The sequence below is a fragment of the Chlorocebus sabaeus genome, chromosome 2, assembly GCF_047675955.1.
Source record: "Chlorocebus sabaeus isolate Y175 chromosome 2, mChlSab1.0.hap1, whole genome shotgun sequence".
NCBI lineage: Eukaryota > Metazoa > Chordata > Mammalia > Primates > Cercopithecidae > Chlorocebus > Chlorocebus sabaeus.
This window is the reverse complement of record NC_132905.1, coordinates 58,343,709-58,370,897: the sequence shown is the minus strand read 5'-3', so window position 1 is coordinate 58,370,897 and position 27,189 is coordinate 58,343,709. Positions and strand designations below refer to the sequence as shown.

The window sequence follows — 27,189 nt, the reverse complement described above, 5'->3', positions numbered from 1 at the left end:
GAAATGCTTTCTAAATCAAATGCATATATAGTAATATAGGAACATCTTTATTCATGTATTAAATAGCAAGCTCTAGTAGTAGGTCCAATAATCATCATAATTTTGAAGTGGTAATGAGCGGAATCAATATTTTGAAACACTGGCAACAATATAGTGGTACGTGAAAATACCTGATTTCTACTGGTGACACAGTCACAGGTGGTATCACTTTGGTTTGTTCCTATTTATAATGGAAAGAAATGCTTCATTTCAGCCAGAGGATAGGATAGTGAGAATGAAGATGTGCTTTTTTACCATCCAGGTTCATGGACCCCTTGAATTTTGATCATCACCCAGAAGAGCCCCATGGGATCCATTGACCCATATTAAGAACCACTCTTTGTGGGATTCACAAGAACCAGAGTCAGGCAGGATCCACTGGAACCACTGCAGCGTTGTTTCTTCAGCCAGCTAGCCTGCAAGAGTGGTTTCTGAGACTCTGTAGGTATGGGGCCTGTTCTCTGGGTGCTAGATATGCCACAGTTCCTGCCCGCATGGAGCTTCCATTCCAGGGGAAGAGGCTGACAGCAAGCAATGTAGATCATGAAAATGCAGGGAAGTTAGAGCATGGTGAGTACTGAGGAGAAAACTGAAGCCAAGAAAGGGAGAATGAAGGGTCTGGATCGCAGTGCCTCCTGAGAAAAGCTGGCATTTGAGCAAAGACCTGAAGGGGGTGAGGGAGGCAGTCAGACAGGGGTCTTGGAAGAGCATCCCAGGCAGAGGGCACAGCACACACACATTGTGTGTGTGAAGTGTGGGAAGGGGTCCACACTCCACAGAGGTGACAGCAGGGGCAGGCACCCAGTGGGGCAGGGCCTTGCCAGCCACACTAAGGACTTCTGCTTTTGCTGTGAGATGGGAGCCATCAGAAGGCTGAACAGAGGAGGGCACCATCCCTAAAAGGCTCCTGTTGCTGGGTACAGAGGCCAGAAGAGGTAGGAGGCCACAGCCATAATCCAGGAACAAAATGACAATGGCGTGACCTGGATGGCGGTGTGTGGTGGTGACAGGTGGTCAGGTTCTGTATTGATGGGGATTTGGGGCCAGAGGATGCAGAGTCACGTATGCCTCAGTGACCAGGCGGTCTTCAGGATGTTCAGGGTAGTTTGTAGTTGCCTGTCTCTTTAACTTCTGCATTTAGAGAAGGTGAACTTCTGTTTGAATTAATAATGCCAACATTTATTGAGCTAACATTTATGAAATTATACATATTATATATTCACATGTGAATAGATGGTTTGTGTTCAGATGCCATTGTGCAGAGGAGGCCACAGTACCCGGAGAGGATGGGGAACTTGCCAAGGTCCCACCAGCAGCATTCAGAGCTCAGAGCCTCCCATCAGTTAGTTAGCCCCGGAGCTTGGTCTCCGCGGTGCGAATGCCATGATTGCCGATGCACAGGCTCAGATGAGGTGGCGCCCCGGCCACCCGCCTGTGGCAGGGATTAGATCAGGCATGGCGCATGAGTGTGTCTGGCAGGACGTAGTGGGCAGTCAAAATGGCAATTTCCTGCCTCCCTCCCTTCCAGGGGTCTGGGGCTTGACACATCGCCTCTCCCAGAACCCCACTCCCCCGATGAGGCCAGGGTTTTATTCCTTTTTCTATTTAGATTATTCTTCTGCCTCCAACCTTATGGCAACAGAGACAACAGTGTCAACACAGTGAAGCCTTTGTGAGCCATCCAGTGTTTGTCTCCCTCCCCAAGGGAAATGAGATGGCTGCCCTGGGCTGGTGTTCTATGCCTTTGTGTCTTGGCCAGGGCCCAGGGCCAGCTGATGGCAGGGACACTTTGCCATCTTACTCATGTATTGCCATGACACTTCAATACACTTTATCCACCACTACTAGTTTTCTCTTCATATTAGGGATGGCATTGGAAGAAGGAATAGATAAGTAACATGTTTGAGCAAAGAAAGATCTACCCTATTAAATTGTTTGGTTTGGTAGGGATGGTATTTAAACAGACTGAAATCTTTTTAGAAAACTCAACACAAAGCACATGTGTAGAAGACTTGATCTAATTTACTTGGAACATGGATGCACTAAGGATTTCAGTAGCTCTGGTTTCTTCGTGGGGTTTTATTTGAAGGGTTCTGCAAGCACTATATACTGGAGGCCGCTGTATTTTCTGGGGAGCAAAGTGGCCTGAGAGGGAGAAATGTCCATAGGCAGGGCTGTGATTTAGGCAGATGGGAAGAAACGTCTGCGGCCCAGTGGGCTTTTCCAAGTAATCTGTGACTCTCTGGTATTAGGATTAGACCATATGAAATGCTGCTTTTGCAGGTTAAAAATCAGCAATTTTGTATGATTCAACTTAATACATAACTTACCCCATTTTAAGACTTCAGGAGCTACAGTATTTCTGGGATTGTTCATTTAAACAGAACTTAGAGCAATAAATTTCTAAGAATTTATACTAATCCTGCTCACAGACTAATCTTGATTCTTGTCCGTGTGAGCTCAATCCAGAGCAGTCCCTGAAAGGCCATAGATCTAGTGCAGTCCCTGCCTGTGGCAGTGTCCACAGACACATCCCAGTGTCGGGGTCCCTCATTCCCTTCGTGAAGAGACCAGAGCCACCTCCTTTCACCACACTGGCACTCCGGGCAGCCTCCCAAGAATCCAGCATTAGCCTTCCTCCTTCTTTGCTAAAAATCACACTGTGCCACATCTCCTTTCTCCTGCCCCCAAATGGAGAGACGCACACGCTCCTCCCACTTTGCTATGGCACAGCACTGTCAGCTCTGCAGCAGCCAGCTTTCTAGTAAGGGTGTGACCCCTGTTCCCTACTCTTCTCCTTCAGATACAATATGATTCTGTATACTTATATTCAAGAGTTCATTCTTTACTGCCCTTTCTTTTTGCTCTGTATTAGCTGCATTTATGTAGATTTCTCTCCTCCAAATGATAGTGCCCTTAACTACAGATGCTGTTATGTATCCTTTTCCTCAGCTGCTCCCAGTCTGCCCAGGGTGGTGAACACCCTCCATCTCTGAGGTGTTGCTTCTGCCTCTGCGTCATGGACTTTAGTTCCATATTGTTGCAGCATTCACCTGTCCCTCCCACTGCCTCCCATGACCATTTTCTTCATCCAGGGCTGAGTTTAGAGCCAGGGGATCTGGCATCAACACCCAGGTGGCTGTGCAAGGCCTCCTTTGAGGAAAAGGATCTGCAATATCCACGACTTTTAGATACTTTGCACCTCCAGCATTGGCAAACATGGAATTCAAGAATTGTAGGTGAAGAACAGAGTGCACTTTGGAGCCATCTCTCTGTGATGTCCGTCAGCTTCTGGGCATAGGGTAGAACACAGGAGAATAACTTGTGGAGTTTTTCATAAGTTCACTTTCAATGCCTTTCTCTAAAACAAAAATTTTTTGAGGCATAGTCTCACTGTATTGCCCAGGCTGGAGTGCAGTGGTGCAATCAGAGTTCACTGCGGCCTTGACCTCCCAGGCTTAAGCGATCCTCCGGCCTCATCCTCCCAAGTAACCGAGACTACAGACGTACACCATCACACCCATCTAGTTTTTGATGTGTTAGTAGAGACGGGGTCTCGTCATGTTGTCCAGACTGGCCTCAAACTCCTGGGTTCAAAATACACTCCTGCATCAGCTTCCCAAAGTGCTGGGATTACATGCATGAGCCACTGCTCCCGGCCTCTAAGAGGAATTTTAATATGGTTCTCAACTCAAACAGATGAAAGGCAATGGCAGACTGCTTTAAAATGAACACATCCCATCCAGAACGTGGTCCTCTCCTCCTGGTCTTCACTTCTGAGCATTTGGCCATGCTGGTGGCCTCCCTCTGTTTTTAGTGTTAGGATATCAGAGGCTCACCTGCATCCATTTCTGGTTGTGACTGAAACAGTCCCCTACAGAGCTCACAGAGGACCGAGAGCATTTCTGCTTGCTTTTAAGATGTTTTTTGCAACCTTTTCCATCTCATATGGCTTTGAACTTATTAATTTTAAAATCCAAGGCCTCGTTGCTGACTGTGGGTTTTAGCTCTGCAACTTTCCCGGGACCCCCACAGAGGAACTACTGGCATTTTCCATGAGTTCCCATGAGAGGCCGGTGTGTGTGGCTATGAGCAACTTGTTTGGGAGAGACTAGCCATGTGTATTAAAATTTGTTTTGTTTTTGTCTTCATTTTGCTTTTATACACTTTATTCCTCACTGCCGGACTTGCTAAATTACTAGAGCTTGGATTTTTCAGGGGCTTTTTCAGGCCTCCAGATGAGTAAGTCATGGACACCCCCAGTACATCACCACCCCTTCTCCCTCTTCCTCCCCACTACAGATAGCTTACAACTGCTTGCCATGTCTGAGTACAAAGAATGTAGCCAAAACTTTCATCTACATGGCTGTTAAGTATACTTTACTATATAAAATACACATGATGCAGTGTTTTGTTATTTGATCTACCTTCTGATAAATTTTGGAATTTCACTGATGTATACTGGATTTTGAAGTATTTTAGCATTTGTCTGTTGTGTGGTGAAGCAGAGATGCTAATCCTGGTCCTTCATGAACATTGTCTTCATCTCACAAAAACATCCAGACTATCTCATTTATCAGGTGACCTTGTCTCTGTGGTCCTTTGAGTTTTAAGTAAGAGCTTATTTTAAATGAGCTGAGTAGGTTTGTTTGGGAATACTTATACTTGTTGGACCTCATCTGAGAAACATTTCAGCCTCATGAGATAAGGCAAACTGTTGGTGCAGCTTGCACAGAAAAGTACTGCATTTTTAGGTTGCATTTGTATTTATAGCTTACATCAAAAGGCTTATTCCTGTTTTCTCACAGGCTAGCAGCCTCTGGAAATATCCTGTGCCTGGCTGCAGCTTCTCCAGATTCCCCCAGACCCTTGCAGGGTTTGAGTGCTCCTCCTAATTTCTTTCTCTCACCTCTTTTAAGATATTGTATGAGAGCCAGGCGTGGTGGCCCACGCCTTTAATCCCAGCACTTTGGGAGGCTGAGGCGGGTGGATCACGAGGTCAAGAGATCGAGACCATCCTGGCTAACACGGTGAAACCCCGTCTCTACTAAAATTACAAAAAAATTAGCCGGGCGTGGTGGCGGGCACCTGTAGTCCCAGCTACTCGGGAGGCTGAGGCAGGAGAATGGCATGAACCTGGGAGGCGGAGCTTTCAGTGAGCCGAGATCGGACCACTGCACTCTAGCCTGGGCGACAGAGCAAGACTCCGTCTCAAAAAAAAAAAAAAAAAAAAAAATAGATATTGTATGAGAAGCCCCTCCCTACCCAACCATCTTTTGGGGCTCTGGCCAAATTATTAGGCGGAATCATATGAAATTGCTAATGTTGGTTTGCCTATGACCTAATCTTGAACTTGGAGCCTTAATTTCTTCAGCTATAAAGTGAGAGTAACAATACTTTCTTCATAGGATTTTGTGAGAATTATTCAAGATAATTTGGGCACACTATTGACTAGCACATAGTAGGATTGATAATTATGTCCTAATGGAGAGACAAATGGATAGAAGTGTTACTAGATGTTTGTTGGCATCACATGAAATGACCCAGTGGATTGTCACTAAATTTGCATAGTCATTCTTAAAATGTAGGCTTTTTAGAATGGGGAGAATTCACTTAGGAGATGCACGGTGCTCACTAACAAGCCAGATGTGCACTTCTAGACAGCTGGAGCAGCGGCTCTGCCCATGCACCAAGTGCCGCTGGGCCTTCAGATCAAGCAGTCACTTTCACATGCACAGCCTGAGGATGGACAATTGCAGAACTGGAGTATTTAATGATGATGATGATTCTCCCTGGTAAAAAGAGGAAGTGGACTAGCTTTAAAAAATATTCAGAAATGAGGCTATTTGGAGAGATTAGAATTTGTGGGGGGTTTTTTTTGTTTGTTTTTCAAAATAAATCATTCTAAATAAATAAGTAATTTTTTGTTTTCCCATGTATGTATAGCATGATGGAATGTATTTTCCATTGTTTCCCAATGTTGAAATAGTCTGCCATTTAGTCTCTCTCAAAGAATCATTAACTTTACATTCAGATTTTCTAAGGAAATGCTGTAGCTCTTGCTTTTAATTTTCTCCCACTCAGGGGGATTAGGTGGCATTACCAAGTGATTTAAAAATCCAGGTAGGCGCCTTTAATTTGTCCTGAAAAAATCCAAAAGCTCATTAAGCGACTTGCTGAAATGAATATATACGGTGCTCACCTTTGAAAAGGTTAGCATTGTCACAAAGCTCAGGGAGCCACTGCTTGGTAATTCTCCACCCTGCCCTTAGCTGTTTAACCCATGGCAATCACCTGGTTTGTGACACCGGGCAGCTCATTATAATCAGCAAAGCAGAGCCCTGGCAGCCCTCCACTACAGGCACAATGAAACAGTCACAGTCTTGGATCCATCTCTGTAGAAAATGTACATAGGTGTTTTATTCCATAGTGGTCGGGTCATCAAGGAAAAATAAACATAGCTTCCTCTCATGAATTCTGACAGTGAAGACGATCACGAGCCCTGGAACAACAGCGGTTCCTATTTCACAGTCCTTAATGTTTCTCGTGCCAACTGCTGCTTTAAAAAAATACATGACTTTAATGACCAAAATAGAATTTATTATTAGTTACAAGTTAAGGGATGTATAACCCATTTCTCTCTCCCATTAAGTCTGTGCAAGTAATATTAGTGGATGTTTCTCATTGAAGAGATCCCCTACTTCAACTTTGCATAGAGGAAAAACCTGAGACACAGGCCTGTTGTAGAAATTATTGCTGCATGGAGAGGTGCACACATTCTGTAGAAGTGGCATTTGGAATTGTCAGATAATAATTGCATATATTTGTGGGGTACAGTGTGATGTTGTGATACATGTGTACATTGCAGGTTGATTAGATCAGGCTAATTAACATAACTATTACTTTGCATACTTAACATTTCTTTGTGGTGAGAACACTTAAAATCTATTCCCTTTGCAATTTTGAAATCTATAATACATTATTATCTGCAGTCACCATGCTTAAATTTTTTTGCATATTTCCATCCTCCCATCTCAAGGATAATTTTAGAGTAATTTATTGCCAGTTTGCAAATTGTATCACAAATTTTAAAATTATGTAAAGCATGGTGCATGTTTAAGTTTTAGTTTTCTCTTGCATTTTCCTTAAACCTGTCTGGTCTTTGAAATGTACTCTACCTGCCTGAGATCCTCTCCCTCTGCCTAGAGCCACTTTCCAAGGCTGTGTCCAGGGCTTTCTATGCAGTGGCACCGTTCCTTCTCCCCTCCAGCCTCATACCTGGCTGCCAGACTCACCACCATGCATTCTCGGCCTACTGTCTACCCTCAGGAGCCTCCTCGCTTTCCGAACACCGGTGTCAGTCTAGACTCTGGCCTCTCCCCAGTCCTATGTCTTAAGGAGCCCTGTGTTCCCCAGTTTTCTGGACATGGCTTCTTGGGAGATGCCCCATAGTGTTTTCCTCCTGCCTCCCCCATCACTCCCGTTCTGATGTCGATTCCACTCAGTCTCAGAGCTACGCTTCAAGGGGACTCACTTCACAAAGCCCCCCAACCACACCAAAAGAGTAGAGCCGTTTCCTTCTCATGATACCTTGCATATTTGTTCACACCACCAAGAAGCCCTGGAAAGAATGTCCAAAAGTCATTCCTCTCACATCAGTAGTATGCTGGGAGAAGATAGGGACCATGAGTTACGTCTTTATGTCCTCCATGAACTCACAAAATAATTACTTCTGATTGAAAATATATAGAGGCATTTAAAAAGTTATCTCGCTCGTGTACTGTCCTTAACCTTTGGGGTCTACGTAGAGTACATACTGAGACCAGATGATCCCAGTGATGTACATATGTGATGTTTGATGAAAACAGTGAGATCTCGTGTCTGCTATCAACATACAGACACAGGGAACTCTGAAAGATAAAGGCAGTAGAGAAATACAAAGGCAATTTCTCAAGTGACATTTTTAATATTCACTGGAGATAAGTGAAAACAATTGAAACATCAGTCTACAAAGTAAATCACCAGTATACTTGATCAGAATCAGAACCTGCTGTAGGTAGAGGCAATTTTCCATCATGTAAAATGACTATTGTCCTTATCACTGGTCCCTGTGTTTCTGTTTTTAATTGAGCAAAACACTTCTTATGAAATATTCCCCCACCTGTTGGAGGAAGCATTCAGGCCATGGGACAAGGAGGTGATGTGGCCCTTTCCCGTAAAGGGAAAGATCTTGCTGCCCCAGGCCTCCACAGGGCCCAAAACTTTGAGCCAGATGCCTGGCCACGGTAGTCAGTAATTGAGGCCTGCCCTTGTGTCCTACTCTGGAATGCCAGGGCTCTACACTCCACGGTGGTCTTTTGCCAGCTGTTCCCTGTTAGGTTCCACTGACTGGGTGCCACTAGGTTCAGCAGCTGCTGCTTTGATCCTGAACAGGCACACCTGTGGCATCATTCCCCTCACTGCAGCATGGTCCCACAGATCAACCCTGAACCCCTTCTTTCACAGATGAGGGGATGCGGGTTCTGCAGGGCAAACTAGTTGCCTAAGGCCACAGGGCCAGGACTCAGAGGAGTCTGCATCTGAACTCAGGGCTTTAACTTAAACCCTGCTATCTGTAATGACACATAGAATATCAGGCCTGAATTTCTACTTTCTTTTTTGTTCAGAGTCATTGCACCGGTGCTTCTACCCTCTTCAGGATTTTTGAATGACACCAAGTGGCACATAATTAAAAATAAGGATTTATCAGAAATGTTTCACCCTTAGAAGATAGCAATGAAAGAATGACAGTTTATTCCTGTTCCCGCTCAGTGTTTTGATTGTGGTGCAAAAGGCCTTACAGTGAGACGCTCTGTTGTTCTCCAGTGTTGAAGCATGTCACAACTTCAGAAGCCACATCTGGCACCAAATTCATTCTCTCTTTGAAAATGTCCGTTCAAAATAATTAAGAAAACTTTAGAATTTTGTACTGATTGTCTTCAAAATATCACTAGAAATAATCGCAGAAAGCTAATTTTTGTGTAAATGAGCTCATTTAAATTTTTCAAATCTTGGTGCATGAAGGATTGAATTAATGTAGTTTATTCCTCTAAATTGTAGCTTCTTATGACAATTGTACAGATAATAAGTTAGCTAGAAAGTCACCATTTATTCCAGATTAGCTGTAAAAATGGCCAGTTTTGTGCTACTTTTGGTTCTGGGGAGAGAAAGAAGAATCTAATTTATCTATCTTTATTCTTCCTGTTAGCACCAAACAACAATGTGGATTAATTTAGCACTGAACATTGCAAACATCTTAAATAAGTTTGAAAGATTAAACTGAGACAGCGTGAGGGAGTAGAAAGAGGCCAGCGTGTGTTAACCGATCGGCCTGGGTTTGAGTTTCAGCCCTGCTCATTGCTAACTGGGTGGTCTCAGAGCATCACTTTTGTTGCCTGTTTCTGCTTTATCATATGTGGTTTGAGTTTTGCAGGAGGACCCAGTGGGCTCACAGCTACAAAGAACTTCATGAGTGGCCACCCATTGCACCAACATTGGGTAGCTTGTTTTTATTTCATAAAGATTGTCTCTTTTGTTCTAAGTGAGATATTGCCTCAACAGAACTCAGGCTAATTATAGTGTAATCTCACTATGATGGGTTTTAGAATCCTCCAATATACTGTAATACTCAGTACAACGTTTGAGTATTATAGAATCAAAGATTTAGAAGAGGATTGAGATGCAAGGAAGTACTTTCCTTACATCTGAGGAGAGAATAATGGACATGTAGGAGGCACTTAGTAAATGTCAAATGGAAGGGTTGGTGTGTAGATGGGTGAATAGGTGGGTGAGTGGGTGGATGGATGGATGGATGGATGGATGAGTGGGTGGGTGAATAGATGGGTGGCAGGCACAGTAATGGGAAGAAATGAGGGATTGAGAGAAGATGAACCTGGGCTTTCTGATGTGGATGGGCCACCACATTTGGGATCATACCCAGCCTCCTGGCCTTGGGAGCAGCGATACAGTTTTGCCTCACATATGAATTGCTCTTCAAATAAAATACAAAATGGCTCCAAAGGACATTTTCCTCGTCTGGGTCATGTCTTATGCCATTAATATAAAACTACTGATTTAATGGAGCTACTTTTGATCTATGAAGAAAAGACATACCAAATTCAATTTGGCTATTTTTTTCTAAGAGTAAATGTCTTAATTTGGATGAGAATGATTTGATTATAATTTTAAGTAATATTGCAGTTACATTTTTAGTCACGAAGATGATATCAAGTGACTCTATGAGGCTTAAGTGTGGAAAGTCCCAGAGAATTGTGTGGGTTGGGAATTTTATCTTTAACAGCATAGAGGGCTGTTTCTGTTGTTTGTATATTGTATGAGTTTAGTCAGAATAGATGTTACAAGGAATTTTGCATATAAAATATAAAAGCAGACAGTTTTCATTGAAGAGTAAAGTAGAATTATCCCAGAATATAAAAACATAAAAAGTTAAGATAAACACCCATCATTTTTTTTCTGAAATTTTCTTTTTAAAACATGTTATTTTGAGAGAATTTCTAATTCTGATCTCCTGACTGCAGCAGACTTTTTACCTGAATTCCTTCTGCCTTACTCTTAAAAGTTGAAAAGATTTAGATACTCAGAGGTACCTGCTGAAATGCAGTAGAAATGTTGAATCTGTTGTTCAAATGTCAGACTCAGGAAGGACCAAATATCTGCTCTGTACTTGATGATACATGTTCTCCAGCCACAAAAGAAAACACTCCTTACAAAAAAAAAAAAATATTCTTTTTTTCCCTTGCACAATCCATCCTGGGCCAGATATAGTCATAGCTCAATAGAAAATTGCTTTCCTGTTACTGGCAACCTGTGTGGTCACTGGTATGACACTGCCCCATGTCGACTTGCAAGCTGAGGGGCCACTGCAGCAGGCGCATGGTAACGGTGCCCAGGAGCACTGGAGGACTTGAAGGACACACACAGTGCCCAGTGCTGTCCACCCCCACCCGAAATGGGGTGCCAGGACCAGGGGCGGGAAGACAGCAGCCCCTGGGCTAGCCGGTTGGAGAGAGTTCTAATGAAGGGATGAGTGAGAGGGGAAGAGACAGCTGCATAAATAAGTGCAGGATACAGGACTGATGTGCTGTGCTGCAGAAGCCCCCACCCCACAAACAGAATGGCACACAGATGGGATTTAGTGAAACTGTCACTCCCGCCCCTGCTCTAACCCCCAGGATTTCTCTCACTGGCTTGTTAGAGCCAAAAATACTTGAAATGCAAGTATTGAGGTTTAATTTGCAGGAGAAAACAGTAAGTTTTCTTTCTCCTGAAGTTGTTGGATAATAGAGTCCCAGCTGGAGAGAGCGGAAGAAGGGTTACAATTTACTCCTTCAGCTTTCTATAAAATCACCAGTGAGTAGATGGAACTCGGCCTTCTGCTAGCTGTGGCCTCACTAGTCTTTTCTCTTGTTGGGAGAATTCTGATCATAAGAGGCAGGGCCGTGACTGAGAGCCGGGCTCTCAAGTCAGGCTGCTGGTAGCATCTGAGAGAGGTGGAACAGAACACTTTTCCTCTCTGCTCTTCAATTTCCTCCTCTGCAAAAAGATTAGGATAGTACAAACCACAGGAGGAAGTTGTGAGGATTAAATGAGATAGAGCCTATTACACTTCAACCCATTAAAAGCACTTGATCATTTTCATCAGTATCATTATTTAAATGTAACCTTTGGTTGATGCAGCAGCCACAGAGATGCCTGGCCGGAGGCTCACTTATGCTCAGGATATAGTCTGATTCACATGCTGCAGACACCACACCTGAAGGGCTGTCAGAACAGGGACTTTTCCCTTTGGGATGCATTCGTAAAAGGGCATCTTGTATGCTGTGTGTTGCTGACAGTCTCTGAGAATATGTCAGTGACTATGCCTGAACTTCACACTGAGCCCTATTGCTTCTTAAGCCTTCCTCTAATATCGTTACAGTGTTTCCCTTCCTCACCCCTAGGCAGAAGCATCACAGGACTGTATGACACCTTATGGGGTTCTCAGCGCAGTGCCCTTCAGCCAGAGACTCGTTAGCAAACAGGTGGCTTCACTACCCCACTCAAACACCTAGACCTTCATCAAGACTCATTATTTTCAGCAGAGCTATATATGTATATTTTTTTATTTACACAGCCTAGAACCAGATTAGCTGAAGGTTTAGAACAGTACAGTTGAGGCTGTTATGCAACCAGAGTAAGTCATTCCAGCAGCCCCTGGGAATTTTCATGACCAATCTTGACAGCAAACATAAAAATTTCAAACCACACTGCATAAGTCACTTATATATACTTCCTGATCATCTTTTTTTTTTTTTTTTTTTTAAACCTAACACTGAACAAAATGCTAGAACAGATGTAAAAGGAGCAAAAGAGGTCCTTTTGCCCTCTGGCTGCTCAAAACTACTTTCCGTAATGTCAGTGAGACCCGTATTCTCCACGCTCATCTGGTCATTTTGGTTTGCACAGGACCAGTGTCTGTTGAGGGGCCCAGCCATGCCTACAGATAGAGCAGCTCTTCAGAGTGCTGCAGATATAGACGTGCTCCAGGGCCATTTGTTGTGATGGCTCAACCCTTGTGTCCACTTAGTGTAAGCTTCTTCCTAAGTGAGCCGGTTGCATCACATACTATTACTAATAGCCAGAAATCAGTTGCTTTTAATATTAACTGGCCAACATACTTTTGCTGCTTCTGGTCATGGAGGAGCTTTGTGTTATTAGAATTCCCCCAAATTTCCAGTTAGGTTTCAATAATTGTGGCTTTTTTTTTTTTTTTTTTTTTTGCTCTGATAGGTCTGTGGGGTGTATTGAGTTTCAAGTGTGGGTCAGCAGTAATATTTATCATTCAGGTGTGCTATGCAATCCAGCGTACCACTCAAGCAGTCTGAATAGGCCAGAAAGGCCACTTGGCAACCTTCACATCAGCTTCTTTCCTCATTTTGTAAGTCACTTTGATTTGGTAAACCCCTAACTTTTCTTGGAGTGTCTTCTTGACATCTGATAACTTGGTATCAGATGAATATCTTCCTGGAAAACTGAGATGCCTTTAAGTTATTAAAATTATTTCATAGCAGCATACAAATACTGTTTTCTGCTTCCAGAGGTAGTGATATTTATTATTTTTAAATGCACAGAAGAAAAAACAAACATAGCTAAAATTTTGTAAATACCATGAAAAGGAATGATTTCCCCAAAATTGCTTTCAGAAATGAAAAATGAAGAAAATCTGTACACAACTTGGTGCAAATACTTTGGACCACAAAATTTGGTTGTATCATGCCTGAGCCTAGTCTGATTTCATGTGGGCCTAAGAGATTGTTTATAGGTAACAATTAAGAATGTCTCGAAGGAATGCATAACCAGAGTATCTGCTACAGATGTTTTCTTAAACTTGTCAGTTTCATTTACTTGTTATCTATCATATATCATATGTCATCATGATCCTATTTAATTTACAGAATCAACCTAGATATAAATTATTCTGTAGGCCAAATGAAAGTGACTTTTGCCTTCAAAATAGAATGGTTGAAGAATAAGCATTGGATAATTCAGTTCAAATTGTGTTGCACTAAATAATACCTGTAATGTATTTTATTGAATAATTTTTTTCTCTTAGAGTCAGTGATGACAGAGCCAGAGTTTACAATTCATGTGTATTGCTCTTTAATTGTCTACTCTTTTTATACTTTGCTACAAACAGGATTTAAGACATTTAGAGACAGTTCTGCATTTCTAATTATTTTCCATTTTGTTGTCACTTCATGGATATTACATGCCCCGAAAATGTCAGCAATGGTCCTTTCTAGATTAAGGTTGGGAGTACATTTTTTAGCTTCTAACACATGATATCTTTAAGATGAGTGAAAATCTGTGAAAGAGAAACACAGTTCAAGTGACATTGACTCCCTTCCTCCCAGAAATCAAGGTATTGGCGTCAGCATGGCAAAACTCAGGGCTTCTATTGTTCATATTGATTCGTCACTTTTTCAGCCATTTTCATCATTGAAGTAGCCTGTTGAATCTTTTCTCACTCAATTTGACAGCACTTTCTCTAGACTTGAAATAGGCTGAATGACTAATTTTCTTGTCACTTACATTTTTACTGATGTGAGACTTTGAGCGACAGTGTCACAGGGCATTTTCTCACTTGGTGATTTACAGAAGGTGAGGCGCACTGGGAGAACTGGAGAAGATGGAAATGGAAAATGCTATAATTAAGGATGTGCTCCTTCACAAATCAATCCCCTGGGAAGAAATGATTTGAACATTTCTAATAACAGTATAGTCCAAATCCATTGCATGTGTGGAGCGCCTCAGATTCTAGGAGGGAGACCTTCAGCTCCCTACTCCGGAAGGACATGGGGATATGAGAACAGACCATCTCCAAAAGTCTGTAATTTAATAGCCTGAAGAAAATCTTTTTCTCATTTCCATTTGCTCTTATCATTTCCTCAGAATTATTCTTAAACTTGGTTATATGGTATTTTCTTCTCTTTGAGCAGTAGTGAACTGTTTCTCTCCAGGAGTGTATCATTAGGGTTTGAAACTTAATCTAATATCTTATACCTCCATGTGTTTAATTTCCTTTTCCAAAACATCCATTTTATTTGGTTACATGGTTGAGTAAAGTCATCCTCTTTACCCGTTACCAGGCTGTGACATTTACTTTCAGTGATTCATTTATTTGCAGCCTTAAACAGTCCTAGAATTTAAATTTGCATTATATTGAAAGAGAAATAAAATCTTGTGAAAATGTTGTATGGCTTTAGGATGTAACTGGCATCTGTTCGTGTCTTGCTCATTATAGAATTTTATCCATTTGTTTAGTTATTAAATGCAACCTGAGCCCACCTGTAGAGCATGTGCCTTTGAGGCAGTTACCAGGGAACTACATGGGAGCTGAGGCTCTGCAGGAACCCTGCCGCTTCTCCTTCCAGATGCTTCTCCCTGGGATCTGGGAAATGGCTGTCTCCCCCTCCCTCCATATCCCTTGACTGCTCTTTCACTTCTGCCCACCCTCTGGTGGGGTGGGGGTGGTTCCCTAGCATTCCATTCTCCCCTTTTCTCCTTCAAGATCATCTCCAAACCCATGACTCAACTCTTCAGCTCTGGCCCAGGCCTCTCTGCTGAGTGCCAGTCAGCACTTCCCTGAAGTTCTCCCCCAAAAATCCTTTGGGCTCCTCAGACTCCTCCACTCAACCCTGCCTTCCTCCTCAGGTCCCTTTCTGTCCCACCCTCCTGGTCACTTACACCTTGATCCCAGGGTTTTGTCCAGAATCCACCTCCACTCTTACCGTTGGTGAACACCCCAACTGGTCTGCCCCTCATTGTGCCGCTTCCTCCCTTGCATTGTCTCCCTGCCCTGTTATCTCTCAGGCATAGATCAGGTCCTGCCGTTCATCTATTTTAAAACCTTTGGAGATTCCCAGTTGCCACAGGCTGATGTTGCTTCTTCCTTTCTGTAACCGGCCCATTGCAGTCTGACCAAGACCTACTCCTCATTCCCGTGAATCGCTCCACCCACCAGCTCCCTAGAACTCACTGTCCACTTGTCTTTCCATATAAGCTGTGAATGCTGTGAAGGACAAAACTATGTCTTTTTCATCCTCCAGCTGCTAGAACAGTCCTGGCACATGGTCTGCTGCTCTTCCTGTATTTTCCATGATTAAATGATTCAGCCACTGTCTGCCTGGAGGGCTTTTGCTCTGCCAGGCCATCCTGCCATTTGTTCTCTCATGTGGTCAGTGAAGATCTTTTTATTAGCAGGCCTTCCTCACAATACATAGTGTGCACTGTGTACCACTAGGCATTTTGGGGGGCATTTTTTTTGAAACAGGGTCTCATTCTGTCGCCCAGACTTCAGTGCAGTGGCATAATCAGAACTCACTGCAGCCTCAACTTCCCAGGCTCAAGTGATCCTTTCACCTCAACCTCCAGACCAGCTGGAACCATAGGCATGTGCCATCACTCCCGGCTAATTTTTTGGTTTTTTGTAGAGACAGGGTCTCACTATGTTGCCCAGGCTAGTCTCAAACTCCTGGCCCCAAGTGATTTTCCCACCTTAGTCTCCCAAAGTGGTGGGGATTACAGGGGTGAGCCACTGCACCCTGTGTGGGGGCATTTATTTTATTGAGATATAATTCACAGACCATAGCATTCACCCTTTTAAAATGTATAATACAGTGGTTTTTTGTATATTCACTGAGTTTTTCAACCATTGCCACTTCCAATTCCATAACATTTTGATCACCCCAAAAAGAAACTGAATACCCATTTACTGTCATGCCACGTACTCCCCTCCCTCCGGCCCCAAGCAGCCACTGATTTCCTTTATGTCTGTATTAATTTGCTTATTCTGGACATTTATATAAATGAAGTCCCACCATATATGGACTTTGGCATCTGACTCCTTTCACTTAGCAGAGTGTTTGCAAAGTCCATCCATGTCACAGCAGGTATCAATACTTCATTGCTTTTTATGGCTGAAGAATATTTTATTGTATGATATATTACATTTTGTTTATCCATTCATCAGTTTGCAGGCAAGGGGGTTGTTTCTGGTTTTTGCTGTAAATAATAGTGCTCCTATGAACATTTGTTGGAAAGTTTTTGTGTGAGCATGTATTTTCAGTTCTCTTGGGTACTGAACTTCTAGGAGTAGAATTGCTGGATCATCTGTTAACTTTTTGAGGAACTGCCAAACTGTTTTCCACAATGGCTGCACTTTATTTATTTATTTATGTATTTATTTATTTATTTTTGAGCCAGTTTTGCTCTTGTTGCCCAGGCTGGAGTGCAATGGCACAATCTTGTCTCGCCGCAACCTCCGCCTCCCGGGTTCAAGCAATTCTCCTGCCTCAGCCTCCTGAGTAGCTGGGATTACAGGCATGCGCCATCACACCCGGCTAATTTTGTATTTTTAGTAGAGATGGGGTTTCTCCATGTTAGTCGGGCTGGTCTCGAACTCCTGACCTCAGGTCATCCACCCGCCTCGGCCTCCCAAAGTGCTTGGATTACAGGCATGAGCCACTGCGCCCGGCCTGTGGCCGCACTTTATATTCCTACCAGCAAGGTATGAGGATTCCAATTTCTCCACATCTTCTCCTCATCCTCACTGGTTATTGTTGTTGCTTGTCCTTTTGATTATAGTCATCCTAGTAGACGTGAGGTCGTATCTTATTATGGTTTTCATTTCCATTTCCCTAATGACTAGTGGTGTTGAGCATCTTTTCATGTGTTTACTGGCCATTTGCATATCTTCTTTAGATAAATGTCTGTGCACATCCTTTTTCATTTTAAAACTCAGTTGTCTTTAGTGTTGATCTGTGAGAGTTCTTTATATATTTGAGATACAAGATCCTTATCACTTAAATGGTTGGCAGATGTTTTCTGCTATTCTCTATGTTGCCTCTTCACTTTCTTTGGTCACTGTTCAAAACATTGCTCAAAAACGAAAATGTGTCATTTTCTTGTGCAACCTGTATTCCAAAAGCGGCCAGTAGTGGGGAGCAGCAGAAGAAATCAGCTAATTAATTTCCTAGTTTTGTAAAATATTCTTAGCCATTCCTTCTCTGAGCTCAGACTCTGCCACAGTAGGCTCATTTTTTTTACTAGGTTTAAAATGCATCCATGTTTTACACCTTTGAAACAGGGTAAGCTGTCATTAAGTTATCTCATTTTTATAAGTTTCTGTGAGCCCAGTATCTGTCCTGTGGGAGGGTCATGCCTGCCTCCTTGTGTGTAGCACCTCATTCTCTGCCTCACCGGAGAACCTGGTTCTGCTCCATTTCCTCTTCCCTCCATGCCAGGGTATGTGTGTCACCCAACGTGGCCCTCTCTCTGCCATGCCATAGTCCTTCATGGTTACGCTCAAGGCCATTCTCAAAAGTTCTGGTCATTTCAAGCCTGTAAGTAACATTCTTACCTCTTCCACATGCCCAAAAGATGTATGTCATCCACTTCTGAAAAATGCAAAGAATAAGTAAGGTATTGAAATATTTGGACAGGCGCATTGATTGAACATATAGATGCCAGTCAGCCTTGACCTCTTCCAAACTAGAGGACACTCAGGACCTTCCTTAATGGTGCAGTTCCTCTAAGGGCAATATAGCAATGTAAGTGACATCATGTTGCTTCCTTGCCTCAAGCCATTCGAGTCTCCTGTGCCCAGGCCCAGCCTGTCTTTCAACTGTACCTCCTGCCACCGTCTTACTACCCCATGGCCCCAGTCTCCTTTCTCCTCCCGAAGCATCCCAAATTCCTTCCCACTTATGGCATTCTTTATGCCTGAACTGCTCTTACACTCCTTACCCCACTTCATCCCTGCTTGGTTAGCTGCTTCCCTCCCATCAGAGACTTCGTTGAGCTTATCTCCCTCTTTCCTTCCTGGTACTGATGTAATGACAGTTTGCCTTATTCCCTGGACTTGTCCTTTAACTAGTGTTCGGTCTGCCTCCCTGCTAGAATTCAGGCTTGCTGGGGGCAGGAGTGACATCTGTCTTGTTCCCTAATTACATGCCCATTACGTAGCACAGGGGGGCACTCAATACATATCTCTTGAATGGATGAGCGCTTGAATGAAGGTGGATTTGCTTTTTGAAAATAGCATAACCACTTGAGATCCAGTTCTCTGAGCAGACTAGGATAATGTATAGAAATCTATGCTTAAGCCCGTGAATATATGTAGTATTTTGACCATTCTCAGATTCAGCTGGTTTTGTCATTCTTAATGCGTAGTAATTCTAACAACAGTAATTTTGTAGAAATGCATTTTTATTTTTCGAAGCATTATCTCCCTCCCCCACAGGTGGCATTCATATCCCTGTTTGATTTGAGCTTTTTGAATCCCTTCTGTCAGAGTTCCCCACAACTTTCTGAAAATTTTGAGCTCTGACATTCTGGTCTACTTCTGGAATGAAATCCCTAAAAATAGTACTGTCTCTTTTCTGCTTTCTCTGTGTCTGAGTCAAATGGACTTCTTTGTAATCATCGTCAACTCTAACACCCAAACACATACCTTTTATATTAGCCTTCGACTTGAAGCTCATTCTGTCCTTCTGATGGGTGAGAAAAGATTCATTTGATTAGTGCTTTTTCATTCTGTCCAAATTGCCCATTTTTATTATGAAATATTTATACAGACTAGAAGACGTGTCATTTACATACGTTCTAAGGAACACCAAAACGTGTCCCAGTACTGATACCCACTTGCACCAGCCAATATATTTGAGACCTTCCCAGGTACCACCCCTCCATACCACAGAGGTAATCCCAGGTTATTATTTCCTTGCTCTTCATCATTTTCCTACATACGTGTATAGCCCTAAGCAATATGTTTCACTTAACCTGTTTTTAAAATATATATAGGCCAGGTAAGGTGGCTTAGGCCTATAATCCCAGCACTTTGGGAGGCTCAGGTGGAAGGATCACTTGAGGCCAGGAATTCAAGACCAGCCTGGGCAACATAGCGAGACCCATTGCTACAAAATATTTTAAAACTTATCCAGGCATGATGATGTATGTCTGTAGGCCCAGCTACTTGGGAGGCTGAGGTGGGAGGATTGCTTGAGTCCAGGACTTCAAGGTTGCAGTGAGCTATGATGGCTCCACTGCACTCCATACTACGTGACACAGTGAGACCCTGTCTATAAATAAATACATTAATTAATTAATTAATAATAAAAAGTGTAGCAATAGAATTGCACTCATGTGTCCTTCAGTGACTGGCTTTTTTGGTTGAGCATTGTTTTCAATTTTATCCTTGTTAATACACATGCCTATAGTTCATTTATTTTCACTGCTATATAATATCCCATTGTGTGACTGCATTTATCCATGAATGTTAAAAATAGTTTCCTTTTTCTTTTTTGCTGTTGTCTGTAACATGTTATAAACATTCTGAACCAAGCACATATGTACCAGAGCTCATATACTGAGGAGCGGAATTGCCAGTCCACAAGCACGCGCACCTTTTCTTCCCTGGATAAGGTCAGATTGCTCTCCCAAGAAGCCAGGCCAGTTACCTCCCAGCAGCAGGTTCTTGGGGCTCCTGTGCCCCATATGCTGTCTGACATTTGGCATTATTACATGTTCTGTGTTTGGCCACTCTGGGATATATAAGATGGTATTTTGTTGTGATTCTCATAATCCCTGATCGTTAATGATATTGAGCAACTTAATTGCCAGTCACGGTTTATCTCTTTGTTGCCCATCTTTTTAGTAGGTTATTTGGCTCTTTCTTATGGATTTGCTAGGCGTTCTTCTTATATTCTGGCACCTACCCCTTGCCAGCTCTCAGTTGCAGATGCTTCCTCCCACGTTGTGCCTGGTAGTTCTGCCTTCTTTACAGTATTGTGGTAAACAGGAGTTCTTACTTTGAATGTGATCAGATGTACCAGTCTTCTCCCTGTGGTTCATGTTTTGCTTTCTTAAGAGATCTATCCGTACCCCAGCGTCATAAAAAGTTTGCCCCATACATTCTTCTAAAAGTTTTTATCATGCAGTTTTTAAAATCTATGTAGAATTTTACTTCAAAATGAACTCTCTAACCTCTCCTTACAAGTTGCTATTGCCTATAATATATCTAGCTGTTTCATAGCTTAAAACAATGGACACGAATTTCAGGCATTCATTTATCCACACAGTAAATATTATGTGGGGTGCTTTTAAGCTAGGTTGTATGAGTGACATAAAAGAATAAATTTCTGTTGACATAAATTTGATGAACCTGACTCATATGGTGTCCTCAAGGAGTTTATTGAAGTAAACGATGGTCCCAAAAAACATATATCTGTGTCCCAGCTCCTGGAACCTGTGAATGTTAACTATTTGATACAAGGCTGTGTGCTGATATAAGTAAGTTAAGGATCTTGAAATGAGGAGATCATCCTGGGTTATCCAGGAGAACAGTAAATTCAGTGAGGAGTGTCCTTTTAAGGGAGACACATAGAATAGGAAAAGGCCATGTAGCCATGGAGGCAAAGAGTGGAGTCAGTGCAGCCCCACGAATGGAGACAGCCACCTGGAACTGGAAGAAGCATGAACAAAATCTCTCCTGCAGCCTCTGCTGTCATCTTGATTTTGGACCTGTGGTCTCCCAAAACTAGTGAGAGAATAAATTTCTGTTGTTTTAAACCACCCAATTTGTGGTCATTTCCAGCAGCCACAGAAAACTAACATAAGGAGGCTTAAGACGGTCATACGTGGTAGCTATTTAGCCAGAGGTTTTCAACCTTTTCCACACCCTAGTGTACTCAAGGGATGGGATAGTGGCAGCAGAACTCGGGAGCACCAGAACTTTTGAGAGGGATGCATGGATGGCTGAAGCATCCTAGATGGTTCTGAAACATGACATTCCCTTCTCTGCAGATCACTGCTATGGGAGTTAGAGTCTGCAGAGTCATGAGAATGGCTAGCTCCAGGCTTGCTTGTGCCAGTGATAAGAGGCTGCATGAGTTCAGAAAGAAAACTGGGGTGGGTATGCAAATTGTTACAGCACACACACACCGATGTCAGGAAGCTGCCTGTGTCCGGGGCCAGTTTGCCAGTCTGAGCATCATGTCTGCTCTTGGAAAATTTAGAGAAGGTTCAGGCAAGAAGGGTTTCAAGGGTTGAAAAAATATAGTCTGCATCATAGCCTCTTCCAAACATTTCTCTTTATTTCTTTGATAAAAGAAGCTTGAAAGTGCTAAACAACAGTCAACAAACACATAGCCTGAATAAGTAAAAAGAAATTTAAATGGAATAATTGTTGTTTTGTTGTATTTTATAAAGACAGCATGGTCTGGGTATAGATGCAGCTTACACATATGCACTCAGGTTTACATTGTGGGTTGATTATTGTAGCTCATGTATATTTAAGTCAGTTGATTTGTCTCATTTGGAGTTTAGTTCCCAACCTCACACAAGATCTTGAACTTAACACTATTTATTCTAGAATTCAAGATATTAGATGAAAGCAGTAAAGGTGAGAGGACCTGGGCTCTAGCCTTAATTCCATTACTGCGTCACTGTGATTCAAGAAAATTTCTTGAACTCTCGGAGCTCTCATTACCTGATCAGTAAAATGGAGACCGTAAGACTTCCCCGCTCATGAGGGTGTAGCCTGAAGGGGGTTTGCTTGCCATGGAGCCTGACATGGAACTCTCCTCTAGCTTACCTACTACATTCTTTCTGCAACAAAACCCTAGGCCCACATGGTAGAGGCAGGGAGCAGTCAATCCAGATTTATCGTGCTTTTCTTTTTGTGCTGGAACCCAGGTAGATGCTTCATATATAAGATTCTATTTAATCTTCCCAGCCATCCTGAGAACAGGGGTTGGTGTCCTCATTTTACACGTAAGACAACTGAGGCTGGGAGTTGGAGCAGCTTGCCTTTGCTGTCTCACGTGTAAAATGGGGACATCATCACCTGGCAGGGAAAAAAGCAACTGGGATTCAAACCCTGCCTTCCTTCCACCAAAATACAAGCTCCTTCCTGACTGTCATGCTGCTGCTGTCATTTCTAAAAATTAAAACAAACAATGAGAGTAAAGTTGGGGGACAGGTTCAGATTCTCAGACTCTTACAGCTCTGCAGATTCAGCAGGGTGTGTCTTGAGAGTCTCAAGAAGTTCTCTTGGAAATTTTTGATAAAATGTAACTAGTAATGGCATATAACCTCTTTAGTAAAGTAGGGGAATAATATTAATTTTTTTTATTTTTTATTCTAGAGACAGAATCTTGCTATGTTGCCCAGGCTGGACTCATTAAACTCTTGGGCTCAAGTGATCCTCCCACCTCAGCCCCTGAGTCGCTGGGGCTACAAGCCTGTCTCTTAATCAAAATTCTTGATGAAAATTCGTATGTGAAAATATGAGCAGAATGAGTGGCTAAAGAAACTGAGAAATATCCAGAAGCCAAGATGGGTTTCTGGTCAGCAATTTGAATTTTTCCTGAATTGAGTAATCCAGGGGAAAACTGCTCTTTAAAAAAGTACTTTGTTGGCCGGGCGCGGTGGCTCAAGCCTGTAATCCCAGCACTTTGGGAGGCCGAGACGGGCGGATCACGAGGTCAGGAGATCGAGACCATCCTGGCTAACACGGTGAAACCCCGTCTCTACTAAAAATACAAAAAACTAGCTGGGCGAGGTGGCGGGCGCCTGTAGTCCCAGCTACTCCGGAGGCTGAGGCAGGAGAATGGCGTAAACCCGGGAGGCGGAGCTTGCAGTGAGCTGAGATCCGGCCACTGCAGTCCAGCCCGGGCTACAGGGCAAGACTCCGTCTCAAAAAAAAAAAAAAAAAAAAAGTACTTTGTTGTGTGTGACTTTTAATGAGATAATAATTCAGAACAGAATTAAAAGTTACACATTTGGTAGTAGACTTTTTAAGAGAACAAAAGGGCCATGGCTCGTACTGAAACAGGGATCGGATTTGTGACCCGGTGCCTCTTTCCGTGAAAGGTCTTTGACCATCCAGGGATGGACATTATTTCAGCATTCACTTCACATTTTAACATGTCTTACATGTGAAAAGCTTACAGGCATTTTGATGTCTAAATTATAAATGTCCTTTGTTATAGAAAGCAACCAGCATTGAAGCCCTAAGGATATTAGGTAAGAAAATGTCAGATGATACTGCTCCAAATTCCCCTTGCTAGTAGTTCTACTAATTAATACAGTTAAGATCCCAGTGCTATGTTTTTTATGGCTACTAAAGGAAATGATTTTTGGCACCCACAAGCTCCTTGGCTGTTTCTAAATGCCTCCAGAGCTAAGGGGATATTTGTTTACTCTTTGTCAGGGTGTTTACATGCCCTGGCTTGGGCCATGAGCGAAAATGTATTTGATGATATCCTGGTCTCACCCCAGTCCCTAATGGATGTTTGTCTAAATGACAGCACCCAGTTTAGCACTGTTAACACTCCAGTTAGTAGGCGGGAGAGTGTGGACTATGTGTGACAGTCGGGGGCATGGATGGCAGGGTCAGGAACCTTCTCTGAAGGAAACACTCCCTCCTCCAGGATCCAGTTCTGGAAGCACCTTTGTGTTTTCTCTGTCTCCTACTGCTTTAATTTAGGAGTCAGACCATAAATATTCATTGAATCAGAGAATCTCACAACTTCATTATTACTCCTCTAAATACAGTGCTGGACTTTCTCTAAGGAGCCCAGATCTCTCAGCCTTGACAAGGACAAGCTTACAACAATTGGATAGTGCCATCCAGGATAGGGACAGTGGGCTGCCGTCTGGGGTCAGTTCATATAGTATGCAAAACGTCCCTTTGTAGGTTTGATCATGAGCTTGATTCACATAGCCAGCCACTTTCCAGATACGTGGCTTCCATAGAGTAGTTAGCAAAATGCACACGCATTTCCTTTTTGTTCACCATTGTCCCAAGCACTGTATGTGGATGTGTTGGACGCAGTGGGGCCTTTCGGGAAACAGCAGGACGATGCTAGGCAGAGCATGACAGGTCTTTAGAGGGACATGCCTGCTCTAACCCAGGCCCACAAGCAGACGATGGACTGAAAGGGGGAGCCATGAATTGAGCGTTGACAGCGGGCCACGGCGGTCCGAAGGCTCAGGTGGTTGTCAGCCATAAGTTTAGCTCAGCTCTTTGAGTAATTTGTCACGCCTCGCTCAGCCCCTGCTGGGCCAGCACGTGCCAGCTTAGTGTCAGAGTGCCTGTTCGCCAGACGGCCACTCAGGCCTAACGTCCTGCTGTTCCCCGGACCAGCGGCTTGCTGGGGCCATGCACGGAGGGCCGAGCCATGGCGACAGCCAAGTGCTGTGCAGAATAAGTGTGTTCATAATGAGACATGAATGGCATTAGTGGGTCCCTCTAGAATTGGGCCTGAGCAGGCGCCTCTCGCTGAGGAAGTTTGGCAGCCTGTTCATTAGGGCGAGTCACCAGGAGTTCAGCCCACAGTCGAGAAGCCAGTTCAGGCTCATGCTGCCCAGGCCTTGGGCGGTTGTGCTCATCTATATAAAAGATCATAAATCATTAGAGGGGCCACTTTGGAAATCTTCAAACTTATTTTCCTTGCTTGAGGTTGCATAGAGCAAGCTTATGGAGAAATTCTGGCAGCACGCTGTCCAGTAGTGCTTTCCACGGTGACAGGCATGTCCTATATCTGTGCAATCCAGTATAGAACCCCTAGCCACATGTGGCTATTGAGTGCTTAAAATATATCTAGGTGGGGTGGGGGGCGGTGGGGGGCAAAGCAACTGAATTGTAGCTTTTTATTTTAATTAATTCAGATTTCAAATGAGATAGCCTGTATGGCTACTGTATGGATACTACTGGCTACTGTATGAGATAGCACAGCCCTAGAATGCCTCTGGTCTCCTCATGGTGTGAAAATTATCCTCTGAAGGAGTAGGGAGAGGAAGAGCCTGCGTTTAGAGATCGGTGTGCACTCTTTGCTATAAGAAAGTAGAAAAGTATTTGACCATTTAAAAACACATGCTGTCTTGAAAGCTGATTGAGAGGGCCTAATTGTCACCAACTTGTATTTTTAAAGAGGCCGTTTTGAAAAGATATTTTGAAAATGTAGTGAGAAATGCTAGAGTTACGTTTCTTCTTCTGGAGCTGCAAATAATAAACTGATGGTGATCCACATTCCCTGTGTTCCTGGAGAATTAGCATGATTTTCAAAATGACTGAAACATGTCTTTTAACTTTTGCATTGATAATGAGGAAGGGGAAAATGAGACGTCATGCGGACTTCCCCAAGTGTTAATTCATAACGTCGTATGTGCAGTGCCTCCATCCATTGTCGGATTGTTCTGACGTTATCCTGTTATTGGAAGTGCATGATTCACCTTCTGAGGAAACAGAAGCCACACACAAAAGGGGAAGATTTGCTTTTTGCCCTGTGAAAGCCTGCCACACGCAGGGGTCCTATTAAGACAGCTGGAAAGTTGCTTCAGTGTGTTACGCTTGTAAATTTTATTGGTGACTGGTTTTTGATTACACATTTGAATGCTGTGTGTTCCAGAGTGCAGTTTTAATTAAAAGGCAGTAGTCTTTTTTAAAAAAATTGCACTGTACACTCTTGATAGATTCTCTCACATGGTAGTTCTTATTTTCCAATGTTCACAGCTTGTCTTGGTTAGAGGCTCTGATGCCCCCTCAAAGTATATCTTCCTAGCTTTCTCTCTTCCCAGTAACTTGCATCTTCTTATTTTTAAGAAGCGTCTGCACTGTTGTATTACCAAGTTGCTTGAAGTATCAACTCATGTCAATAGGCTAAGAATGTTTTATCCACTGAAATAGGACGTAAAAGATCTACCATTGTCAGTGGAAAGAGATGCCGTTGCAATCAGTGTCTCCTGTTTTTGTTTAAACCAACCCTAATGATCTTATGATGTTATTCTGTAACTGTTGCCTTACATGTTTTTTAGTATTAATAGTATTAAATGCAGTTAAAGTCTAAGAGAAACTTAGGTCTGAAAACCAGAATTTTGGTATGAATTATGACTAATATTTAATTTTCTGCAAGATGGTAAAGAACCTGCAGGATACTTTTTTACACAGAAAAAAATGCACAACAGTATTAAAAGTGAATTCTGTCACTGCTCTGCATGCCACTTTGCACACGCACTTTTTCCTTAACCGGTTACCGCAGCTATGAAGAGCGAGCTCTGTATCTCGAAGCAATAATTCAGAACCACCGCGAAGTCATGACATTCGAGGATTTCGCAGCCCAAGTCTTTTCTCCCTCTCCCAGCTACTCCCTCAGCGGAACGGGTGAGTGTCTACATTATTCTTCTCTCACGCGCTTAAGACGCATTCGAGCAGCAGATGTACACCTGTTTTTCACAGATAAATGCTTGCAAATTTAAGAAGAGCATTCTCCCTCTGAATCAACTAATGAATATCAAAAGGAATGATGACATTCATTTTAATTTGTTTTGTATTCGAGCTGTTCACTCAGTTCCTTTCTTCAGCTATCCTGTTAACCTTCAAATCTAGCAAGGTTAATGAACTTTTTCTCAGTAATGTGCTCCGGTTCATTCAGGAGTGTGGGTTTCTTGCTGAGCTGGGAATATGTTGTTTAAAAGCGATGCCCGAATCACTGCTTACTTATCAAAAAAGAGTTCCTCACAGTGGAAGCCGTTGCTACTAATGCTAAA

The 27,189-nt window shown here is 42.9% G+C and overlaps 1 protein-coding gene across 3 annotated transcripts in view; it reads left to right on the top strand.

Annotated features, from left to right (window-relative positions):
• RALGAPA2 (Ral GTPase activating protein catalytic subunit alpha 2) overlaps window positions 1-27,189 on the top strand; it is a 328,251-nt gene that overhangs the window by 272,780 nt on the left and 28,282 nt on the right. For all 3 annotated transcript variants that reach the window (XM_007961465.3, XM_037993998.2, XM_073008650.1), the window contains one exon: window positions 26,682-26,803. In XM_007961465.3, coding sequence (XP_007959656.3) covers window positions 26,682-26,803 — 122 coding nt within the window. The remainder of the gene's footprint in view (window positions 1-26,681; window positions 26,804-27,189) is intronic.